The 12,307-nt window shown below is 36.1% G+C and overlaps 1 protein-coding gene across 1 annotated transcript in view; it reads right to left on the bottom strand.

Moving 5' to 3' along the window:
- LOC125231326 overlaps positions 1 to 9,990 on the bottom strand; it is a 74,388-nt gene extending 64,398 nt beyond the window's left edge. Inside the window, exons 1-2 of the mRNA XM_048136767.1 lie at positions 9,882 to 9,990; positions 9,271 to 9,401 (exon numbers count right to left, since the gene is read on the bottom strand). Of these exons, the coding sequence (XP_047992724.1) occupies positions 9,271 to 9,401; positions 9,882 to 9,896 (146 nt within the window). The 5' untranslated portion in view covers positions 9,897 to 9,990. The remainder of the gene's footprint in view (positions 1 to 9,270; positions 9,402 to 9,881) is intronic.
- Between the last annotated feature and the right edge of the window lie 2,317 nt (positions 9,991 to 12,307).

Genomic DNA, 12,307 nt, shown 5'->3' with positions numbered 1-12,307 from the left:
GATAATTCACCAGCAGCTTGTTTTTTCCATACAGTCTTGTAGACCGTACCGTGCTAAAAGTAGGTACTCACCTGCGCCAGTTCTCGAAAATGGTCGAGATACTTGGTTGATTCGACGATCATTGTCCTGACCGTCTAGTCTAGAGCCAATTTGGCCACAAGTCGTCTCCTTCACGATTTTCGTCGACATCTCTTCTAAATACCTAAAACAGGTATGGATATGTTCCTCGTTCTCTCCAGATTACGAATCGACCTGTTTTAGTTTAAGGAGGGGGGGACGGGTCGAGAAAAAGGGGGGGAAAGATGACGACCGACCATCATAGATATTTATTCACATCTCGAGTCCTATGGCACCAATCTGTTCGTGCGATGTGTCATTTGAAAGCTTATTAAACCTACTTTAATTGTTTTCCAATAACTATGCTCATAAAAGTAACCGTTTAGGAAATATTTGAAAATATATGTTTTTTTATCGCGCATGAATTGCACAAGTACTAGTAAAAAATGCGTCTAACTCAATAAACAATAACTTTACCGCAATTGATGTTATTATAAAATTTTCGCGTCTATTCATGCTCTTTCTAAAAATATAAGTTTCATTGGTATATGATAATATATAACCATATAATTAAGAATTTTGTTTGGCAGGGGTTATCCTCCAGGTCGCATAAACGGGCGCTGACCGTAGTAAAGTATTCAATATTTTTGAGGTCTTATTTTACGGATCCATATGTGAGAGGTATCGTTTGAAAGATAATTAAACCTACTATAATTGTTTACACATAACTATAGTATTAAATGTAGCTGTTTACATAATATTTGAAAATATGTGTTTTTTATCGAGCATGAATCGCACAAGTACTGGTAAAAAATGCTTCTAAGTCAATAAACAATAACGTTACCGCAATTGATGTTATTATAAAATTTACGCGACTATTCATGAGCTTTCTAAAAATATAAGTTTTATTGGTAAGTGATAATATAACCATTAAATTACGAATTTTGTTTCGTAGTGGTCACTCCGCTGGTCGCATAAAAATGAGCGCTGACCGTAGTAAAGTATTCAATATTTTTAAGTTCTTATTTTACGGATCCATATGTAAGAGGTATCATTTGAAAGAAAATTAAACCTACTATAATTATTTTTGAATAACTATAGTTATAAAGGTAGCTGTTTACAAAATATTTGAAAACATGAGTTTTTTTTTCGAGCACGAGTTGCACATATACAGATAAAAAATGCTTCTAACTTAATAAACCATAACTTTACCGCAATTAATGTTAGTATAAAATTTACGCGAAATTTCATGCGCTTTCTAAAAATATAAGTTTTATTGGTGTATGATAATATATGACCAAGTAATTACGAATTTGGTTTAGCAGGTGTCACTGCGCCCTGTCACGATATTGGGTGCTGACTGACGTCGCCAAATTTTCTACGTTACTCAGATCCTATTTTACTGATAAATTTGTGAGAGGTATCATTTGAAAGCATATTATGCGTACTATCTTTATTTCTAATATTTCAAGTCGAAACTGTAGAAGTTTACAAAATATTTGATTAGTAATATGTGTATTTTACTGTGCATGAATAGCATTGGCATTGATAAGACACGCTTCTAGCTCAATAAATTATAGTTTTCCGCAATTGAAATAATAACAAAATAAACGGAAAATGTATGACTTACACAAAAAATAAGTTTGGTTTGTATTGCATAAACAATTTATTTGAATTTGTTCAGCTCACCTACTGCGCACCATCATATAAATGGATGTCCACCGTCGTTGCCTTTTTTCATGATTTTTCAGATTTTATTTCACTAATCGTATATTCATAATAAATATAATCTATCACGTATCGAATTTACTTATATACTTAATTGATCAGTAAAATAAAATCTGTAAAATGATGAAGAAATTAAGGCAACGGCGGGGGACATCCGTTTATATGACGATTGACCGTGCGCAGTGGGTATGGTGGACAAATTAACATTAATTGTTTAAGCAAATCTAACAAAACTCATTTTTTGTAAAGGCCATACATTTTGCGGTTCATTTCGTTATTATATCAATTGCGGAAAAATATAATTTATTGAGCTAGAAGCATGTTTCACTCGTATCAGTGCGAATGCTATTCATATACAGTAAAAATACACATATTGTCAAATATTTTGTAAACTTCTACAATTACGACTAAAATTATTAAAAAGTAACGATAGTACGCATAATATGCTTTCAAATGATACCTCTCACAAATTGATCGCTAAAATAGGATCTGAGAAATACATAAAATTAGGCGACGGTTAGCACCTATTTACGTCACGGGGGTGCAGTGACACCTGCTAAACCAAATTCGTAATTACTTGGTTGTATAATATCATAGATCAATAAAACTTATATTTTTAGAAAGCATATGAAATGTCCTGTAAATCTTATCATAACATTATTTGCGGTAAAGTTATTGTTTATTGGTCATGCACCAAGATACAATCTTAAAAATTATGAAAACGGCAACGAAAATGGTCATCCATGTATATGACGGTGCGCAGTGAGTATGATGGATAAATTAACATTAATTCTTTATGCAATACTGACAAAACTTATTATTTGAAAAGGTCCTACATTTCGCCGTTTATTTTGTTATTATATCAATTGCGGAAAAAATATAATTCATTGAGCTAGAAGCATGTTTTACTCACATCGGTTCCAATGCATATTTTCAAATATTTTGTTAGCTATACTACAGTTACAACTAAAATTATTGAGAACCAATGATAGTACGCATAATATGCTTTCAAAAGATTCCTGTTACATAAAATAGTATCTGAAAAATATAGAAAATTTGGCGACGGTCAGCATCCATACGTGGCCGGGCGCTGTGGCCCCTACTTAACCATATTTGTAATTACTTGGTTATATAATATCATACACCAATAAAACTTATGTTATTAGAAAGCACACGAAATTCCGCGTAAATCTTATACTAACATCAATTCCGGAAAGTTGTTGTTTATTGATTAAGAAGCCTTTTTTACCAGTAGGTACTTGTGCGACTCATGGTCTATAAAACACATATTTTCAAATATTTTCTAAACAGCTACCTTTATGATTATAGTTATTTATAAAAAAATATAGTAGGTTTAATTAGCTTTGAAACGATACCTCTCGCATATGGATCCGTAAAATAGGACCTCAAAAATATTGAATACTTTACTACGGTCAGCGCCCATTTCTGCGACCGGGCAGAGTGACTCCTGCTAAACCAAATTCGTAATTACATGGTTATATATTATCATATACCAATGAAACTTATATTTTTAGAAAGAGCATGAATAGACGCGAAAATTTTATAATAACATCAATTGCGGTAAAGTTATTGTTTATTGAGTTACACGCATTTTTTCTAGTACTTGTGCAATTAATGCGCGATAAAAAAACACATATTTTCAAATATTTCGTAAACGGTTACTTTTATGAGTATAGTTATTTAAAAACAATTAAAGTAGGTTTAATAAGCTTTCAAACGACACCTTGCACGAACAGATTGGTGCCATAGGACTCGAGATGTGAATAAATATCTATGATGGTCGGCCGCCATCTTTCTCCCCCTTTTTCTCAACCCGTCCCCCCTCCTTAAACTAAAACAGGTCAATTCGTAATCTGGAGATAACGAGGAACACATCCATACCTGTTTTAGGTATTTAGAAGAGATGTCGACGACTTTTTGTAAAAGAGGTCGTTTGGTCCCTGACTAGTCGTTTCGGCGAACGATCTCATAGGCAAAAGTGAGCGACTCTCGCTAGGAGTGAGATGCAGAAGGCGGTACTTCTGTACACGGCGCGTAGGTCGGTCACCTTGGACCCTGCCTGCCCTGCTGCTGGATGTATTTAAAAAATAACCATGTACCTGGAGTCTGTCTTTTTCCTTTATTATACCGTTGTTTTTTTATCTTTTGTATTTTTAGCATACGCTACATAAAATATTTTGACATACTAACGTCAACGAGTTTTAATCACAAACAACCGCAGAACAGAAAGATCACTGCACAGACCATACAGGTTGTTTGACAGCGAAGTACGTACTAAGTATAAAATATCAAAGAATTATAGCAGGGAACGACATAACTACTTATGTTTTAATAGCTAAGCCGAAACGGCAGATCTAACATTTTAAAATTGTACTGAAACACATCCAACTTATCAGTACCTAATACCTATAAAACCATGAGTCGTTTATGTAAATGCTCTTGGAGATGATGAAATGAGAAAATGAGCCAAATAAATATCTGTAAGTACTCGTCACATTAATAAATACCCTTGGCGGGATTCGAACAAGGGACATCAGCTTTAGCAGGCCGGCAGGACCAGTCCAGTCCAATATGTACACGTAAGGATTTCACTCCAGAGTTGTGGGTTCAAATCCCGTTGCGTGGCCAACCAACTTAAACATTGTAATTTTTTTTTATTGCAATATATATTCTTATTTTTCAATGAATGTATTTTTTATTTTTGTTTTATTTTATTTCACTTATAATTGTGTAAATTATGTACAACATACAAAACAACATTGTAGACAATTAGGTTAGGCTCCCTCAGAAAAGGTTTTCTTCTTTTGAAGATGAATCAATATTAAATTCTTTATTTTATAATTTATTTGGTATAATAAGAAAGAAAAAAAAAACAAAAAGTAGAAATTTCGAAATAAAATGGAAAAAAGGCACCTAGAAGTTAGCAAATTTAGCTGATGGCTGTTACCACAGGGCCACGGACACATTATCGTTCGTGTCGAAATTTCATAGCATCTTGTAACTCAAAGAGTATAGACTTTGACGTAGCTTTGGCAATACGCACACATGCGTATACATAATAAATACACAAAATGGACGTAGTTTAAGGTCAAAGGACCGAACACACAAAAATTGACAATAGAATTTAAACTTTCTGTCAATAGGAAAAGTCGTTAATTTCAATGTCATTTTTTTGGGAATGGATCCTTTTATCTAAACTACGTCCAAATTTTCGTAATAATAAATTGTCAAAAACGCTGCGCGATTTGACATAGGTCTTGCCTCCTCAGGGCCCGCCGGCCGTCTGACATTTTTGACAAAAGGGACGCGAGTATACTATTGACGTATGAAAGAAAGAGAAACGAAACCGCATAAAATGGCCGTTTTCTGTTGAATTCATGATATCGTAAATGATGATAAATCTTTGTATATACGATAATAAAAAATATTTCCTTCTACGAGAGACTAGATAATTTAGAAACCTTCACTTTAAAGTAGGTTAGGCTGATTAAAGTTGCATATTTTTCTCACAATGTTAGTTAAACGAAAAATTAAGACCTCTCTTTGGGTTAGATTTCTATCGAGAAAATTGTAAGCTTTCGTGTTTCGACTTGTACAAAAATTTCAATCATATAGTCAAGATATACATATCCAAAAATGAGATCTCTAGGTTTCCGGGGCTAAGCACACCAGTGAATCTAAAATCCTAATATTTATCGATGCATGGCCTTAAATAGTGGCGTAGGCGAGAGGCTGGCAACCTGTCACTGCAATGTCACAGTTTCGTTTTCCTTTAACCCCTTATTTGCCAAGAGTGGCACTGAAACTTGAGTAGTTTCATGTGCTCTGCCTACCCCTTCATGGGATACAGGCGTGAGTACACTTTCTGTGCACACCTGTATGTAAGTAAACAATTATAGGCTAGATTAGTACTTTAAATAACATTGTATTTTCTTCTTGTATTAATGTCAGTTACTTGTTTTGTTAACCAAAAAAAAAAAAAAACGCCCAATACAATACAGAACAGCCTATACAAAGATTCAGAGCATATTGTAACCTACACACCCAACAACACTTTAAGTGCTAACCAAAACAATTCCGCTTCTGTTTCCAATTTATTATGATAAAACTGGCTAATCGACGATTCCCCAAGAGATCACGCAGTTACGCACGTAGTAAATACACTTCGAAAACGTTCTCGCAAAGTAGCATAAAACTTTATGCGATAAATCTTTTACGTTGCTAGTTTATGTGTAACGTTATTGAGGAAAACGGTGCTTAGTTCGTTATAGTAAATGGCTATCATACGGATAGTGCACGATAAGGTGGTTTTCCTGTTGTTTTGTGTTGATAAAATAACACAAAATCAATTTGTTTTTTGCTCGACGCTATTTTTGCGTTGAATTAGTATCTTTAAGCATTTAAATAAATGTAAACAACATCTACCCTCAAAATGCAAGAGTGGTTGGTTACCCAAACAAATGTAACTAGTAACTACCCTCAATTGTACAAATTATTGTTTTACGATTTTTTGAATAACTAAAAGTACAGAGTTATAGTATCGGCAGCCAGAGAGCAAGTATAGCGCCTTAGTAGTCTAATGAGATAAGAGGCAAAAGAGAACCAGACACACTTTCGTTTTAACACTTTCGCTACCAAGAACCCGACTGTCGGGCACACCGCTCGTAGAAGCGTAGCCGATTACATGGGTTTCCCCGTATGTAGCGAAAATGTCGTAGCGCCGCGTAGAGCCCGGTTTCGAAAGTGTTAATATTAGTTTATTATACATACATAATCACACACTACGCGTCTAAACAACGGTTGTTGGAAAAAGTTCGTACTTACAAAGTATATGCAGAATAATTAAATGTTAACAAATATCTTAGGACGCGAACTGCTATGAGGTATAGCGGGGCAAATCTCGACTGGGGGGCAAATGTAACTGGTCCATTTTTCCACGTTTTGCAATCTTTGCATTATTAAATTGAGTGCCCACCGGTTATATATGGTAGGTGCGTTCAGTGGATATATGTAGAACTCAACATTATAGTGTAATAATGGAAAACATGGATCAGTTACAATTTCCCCCCAGTCGAGATTTGCCCTGCTGCAGCCTATTACGCGATAATGCAGATAAAGTACAAACTTTGTCCCTGTATTTTCTCGGAAACGTTCCTATATTTCATACTACTTCAATCAACATCAGTACTGTTTGTACGAAATTGATAAACATAATCGCAGCGTATCATGTTCGTGCATTTTCGTGAAAATACGATGGTAAAGGATTACACATATGCACTGTCTTTGGTAAAGTATCTTGTTTCCGAACGCATCCTTGGTTGAAATGGTGTACAAATGTCAACACCCTATTTCCTGTAAGCTAGCTGATTCAAAGGTACGCACTCCGTAAAATAATAACCATATATTCAAATAAGGTTCGTAGCTAGGTCACGTCTTTGCTTTTGGCTAATCTGTGGCCAAGAGTAAGCCCATTTATAATAATCATGCCTGTATCCAATAAATAAAGGGATAGGCATGATAAAGGAGTAGTATGAACTACTCAAGTTTCAGTGCCACTCTTGGCAAAAAGGGGTTGAAAGAAATTCAAATTGTGAGTCTATTAATAGTGAATTAAATAATATTTACTTATGTACCTACTTACGATTCCTTTAAACTATCTTTCATTACAATACAAGTATTACCTACATGGCGCAGTCGGTGGGATCTCAGTGATTTTTCATTCGGAAACGATACATTTTCAATATCGAGTAGTTTAGTGTTGTTTGTATCTCTATTGTTACTTTGCGGGGATGTCGCAGGGAAATAACCAAAACAGAGATTTGGTCAAATCTCTAAGGGATATGGTCAAATCACGCAGGATGTCAAAATGGCGAATCCATTTCATTATTTCTCTAGAAAATGTCAGTAATTTGACTAAATCCCTGACTCTGTTTAGTGAAATTACAAAATCGGCCAATAGAAACGCCATTTTTTATCATTTCACTAGATTTGTTTAGGGATTTGATAAAACCCCTGAACCACGACAGTAAGTTGACGAAACGAGGTTATAAAGTCAACTAGTTTTATTATTTCGCCAATAATATTTTGTGATTTCACTAATAAACTGGGTCAGGGATTTAGTCACATGACTGAAATTTTCTAGAGAAATTATGAAATGGATTCGCCATTTTGACATCCTACGTGATTTGATCATACTCCTTAGAGATTTTATCAAATCTCTGTTTTGGCCATTTCTCTGCGACAGGGACATCAGTCTTCCGTAACCACGGCTAGTGCAACCTGGTAAAATAACGAGACAAATGAGGATTGCCGAAACATTTACGTTACGTCGTGTTTCCGAATGAAAGATGAGTTAATGTAGAGTCAACCAATTAGAATCCTAGGCAACTCTAGAACCCTGTCGTATTGACACCGTGCTTTATTTGCTATAGAAGTCAGTTCGACTTTTACTGTGAAAGGGTTCTACAGTGGCTTTTCAGATTGGTTGACTGTACTTATCTAATTATAGATACTGATTTTATAGTAGCGTTACTGTAGCTACTAAAGATGGTTATTTTATTATTACAAGCTTGAAACGTTGACCTTTACAAGGTTTCCTTTTAATCACGGGTTGCCAAGATACATTTCTAATTAGTTTCCTCGGGGTATATTTTGCAAAGACCTTTTGATATTATTCTTATAAGCTAAATGATATAATAAAAATACAAAACCTTGAAGTCTGGCTATTAAGGAACGTAAAACAATAGGTTGTAAGTGATCATAAAATTATGTGAAGCTGAAAGTTTCAGGGTTAGAATTCATTTAAATTGTTTGATAGCGGTATTCTATTCTCTGGGTTGACGACGATGGTTCTGTCCTTATCACTTTTGATTCATATACATAAAATAGTCGCACCTAGCTAACTCTGAACGGCATGTGTAAAACTAATAACGAAGTGTAGAAAGTCAAATTTATATCAACGTACCTATATGACCATCTCACTATGCAGAAAGTTAGCTTAGTTGGTTATACCAGTTTTAAGATAATCTAAAATTGTTTACTAGAAAAAAAAATGGTGTAAATACAAAGGCATTATCCTCAGCGGTGGGCGACAAGCAATGATAAAACTTAAAAGACATATTTTCCATATAAACCAGCACCTTTTTCACATTGTCCTTTAAAAAGTGACGCAATATCAACTTATCAATTGGCTCTTAAACTAAAGCAGTACTGAGAGTCACCCCTAAAAAATCTTCCAGGCCTAAAAGTTCCCTAAGATTCACCTCAATGCCCTTCAGCCACGCCATTGGCCTAAGCGCGACAGCAGTGAGCGGCGGCCATACATTGGAGCGAGACACAGTGATAGGACTTTTTATTCGCACGTATGGCTGCCACTCACCGCTGTCGCGCTTAGCTTAGGTCAATATCGGGGCTGGGCCTTTCTGTCATCGAAAGCCACTGGTAAAAAATGTAATGTCAACTCACCGATTGGCTCTTGAACAGGGGCTCTCGATGTGGTACTGGGAGAGGCATCCAAGAAATCTGTCCTTCTTGGATTTTTCCAGTTCCAGCAGATCCAGTTGCTTGTTGTTGATGCAGTACTGCTCCCGGAATTCCTGTGAAATAATGGGTTTTAAGTTTCTTTCTTCCTTTTGAAACATTTCAAGTCAAATTTGTTTCTGGACAAAAGTATAGTGGATAGGTATTAACTTTTTCGCACAAAATATAATTCGGTGTCGCGCTTCTCGCGGGGGGGGGGTACTAAGGGGGTTTTATTTCAGTTTATGGCATTTTACCAGTTGCCTACTAACAAGGTGGAGCACAGTTTCCAGCAAAGAGGAAAACTAAGAAATGTTACATTTTCTGATTAGGTAGAAGATTGTGATGTGATCTAAGGCTGTCTTACTTCAAATACTTTTCCTAGCTCCATTCTGCTCGATGAAGTCATAACTCTTCATATTCGAATATCTCAGACAGTTAAGTTCAATTTCCAATTCTGGATAGGATAGGGAATTAGGTAGATGGCAGTTTGCTATATCATAATCCTGTAAAGGATTCTTTGAGGAGGTGCAGGTAATTGGATTAATAATAGTTACCTGCTTAGAGTACATGGTGGTCTTGCTGGCTGGCCGGTCGTCGTTGGCCTTATGCCGCTTTCTGCCCGCGTTCTCATCCTCCGACTCGTAGCCTTTGGCCGAATGTGCTATGTCCGCCTGCAAACAAATACATTATTTTACTATAAGGTCGCTTGAACAATTATACAGGTAGGAAAATGAGGTTCATATGATTATACACAAAGGGGCGCTTCTCAGATAAAGTCTGTGCGGAAAGACAAGAGTTGTGGTGTGAAATGTCAGGGACCCAATTCACCCAATATATTCTAGAAGGAGAGAAGTCGCTCTTTCCATACAGGTTCAAGGAGTATCTAAGGCTCGGATTAGTTTAAGCCCAAAACTGAGTTTGCGATGATACAGCAAAACTAAAATGGACAAAATGGTCGCTGTGTGCTTGTAAAACTTATTGAGACTTCTTCGTTTTTTTGGATAACTGTGGTCAGAGCCGGGTACTAAAATGTTACACGCAAACTTCACGCAAGCTATGTGCCGTCTCCGATAATGGTCTTATATTACAACGTGCACACGCGTCCGGTGGGCACAGGCCATGTGGATTTTTTAGTCTGTAGTGAATAAATGCCCATGAAGTGTATAAAGTAATTTTCTAAAAGACTTCCGCCTTTAAGCCATTTTGAGGAAGACATCGAAAATATATTAACAACATTCTCCACCGCAATCTTTCTGTTTCAAAATTACCCTCTCCAAACATTAATTCAATGATAAAATGTTTTATGCAAATACAAATACTTGCAGACGCTATCAGGAAAAGTCATTTAAGTTGAAAAGCATTTAAGCCCTGCGATTTCTATGTAGTATCAACACAAAGGCACTTTTAGAAATGGAATCGCCTTCATAATTGGAGAATTGCAATTCGATATCAAATCGATTATTGTTAATCGTTAGGAGAAAGTTTTACACTGGTGTTATACTTATAGTTTTCTGTATATTATGACATTGAGTACATAAAGTTTGAGGAGTACTAACGCCCAAATGATACGAAGAAGCGAAATATTACAAATGCTAACATCTTTAACCAAAATCGTAGCGTATACTATAATGTATGATGTAATGCATGATGTACTCTTAATCGCCAATATTTTAGGTACTTAATCCAATGATTCGTATTAAAAAAAAAAAACATTTTTTAAAATACCTGTATCATCACGTTTTATGAATTGCATCCTATTTGAAAGTCACAAGAGAATCTTTGTCAAAACGTCTGAATAGCTTTTGCTAGCACTAAAACGGGAGTAAGAACGTAAGAAATTTCACCATAATGTGCATTATTAGGTTCAGAAAACTCAGAAAAGCCGTACCGTCAAGTTTATCATACTAATTCTACTCCTTTCAATTGAACATTTCTGTGGCTACTTTTGAAGAAATTGCCAAGAAAATCATTTTTTTTTAATTATGTATGGGCTTACTCTTGACCACAGACTAGCCAAAGGCAGAGACGTTGCCTACGATGGAGTGAGCTCGCCGGGTTATATAAGCTCGGAAATATAGCCGCCGGCAAGGAATTCCACTCCGTGGCAGTGCGCATAAGAAAAGAAGAAGCAAAGCGCTTCGTGCGAATTCGCGGAATATCTACCAAGAAAGGATGGAAACCGGCCGTGCGTCTAAGAGTCCGATGGTAGAATGGGGATGGTGGAATAAGCTCGTATAGCTCTTGAGCACACTCCCCGAAGTGCAACCTGTAAAACACCGACAGACTGGTGACTTTTCGCCGATGAGCCAAAGCCAAAGACTGTAGCTTAGCCGTTAGCTTCTTATCGCCAATCATCCTCCTGGCTCTGCGCTCCACTGAGTCCAAAGCAGCGAGTTGGTATTTAGCTGAGCCGTCCCACAGGTGACTGCAATACTCCATACAGGGTCGGACTTCAGCTTTGTAAAGTGTTATTTATCTTTTGGCCTCTTAATCCCGGCCTTCACTATTCATCCCGTTTGACAGGTAGCGCTTTTAAAATTTTATGATTTACGACTATTCAAAAAAAACCTACGACTATTGCTAGGACTGGGCCTTAAGTATGAAATCGAATACCCTTACTGCACCATCCGTATTCTGACATCAAAGGAATCAAAGCACTGGGTTCACTCGAAAAGTTCCATCCAATAGAACTCAATCTGAAATGGAAATGACCGAACTCCGGCTTGCAATTATTGCTCTAGTTGCCAACATTTGTTCTTACCTACTTCGAGAGGCAATAAACTGGGACGGATTTTATTGTGTTCCGAATTTCCTTAGTTTTATTTATTTTGTGATGGGTAAGTGAAGTCTATCAGTAGCTGTTAGAGAGTATTTGAAGATATATAAAGTTGAATTATTAGTTCTTTAAAGCAATGTAATTATCTTAGTTAATAGTTAAACTTTTTCATTAGCTTGTTAACTTGTTTAGTATTCAAAAGCC

Source organism: Leguminivora glycinivorella, chromosome 11 (assembly GCF_023078275.1).
Source record: "Leguminivora glycinivorella isolate SPB_JAAS2020 chromosome 11, LegGlyc_1.1, whole genome shotgun sequence".
Classification (NCBI taxonomy): domain Eukaryota; kingdom Metazoa; phylum Arthropoda; class Insecta; order Lepidoptera; family Tortricidae; genus Leguminivora; species Leguminivora glycinivorella.
This window is presented reverse-complemented; position numbering and strand designations above follow the sequence as displayed.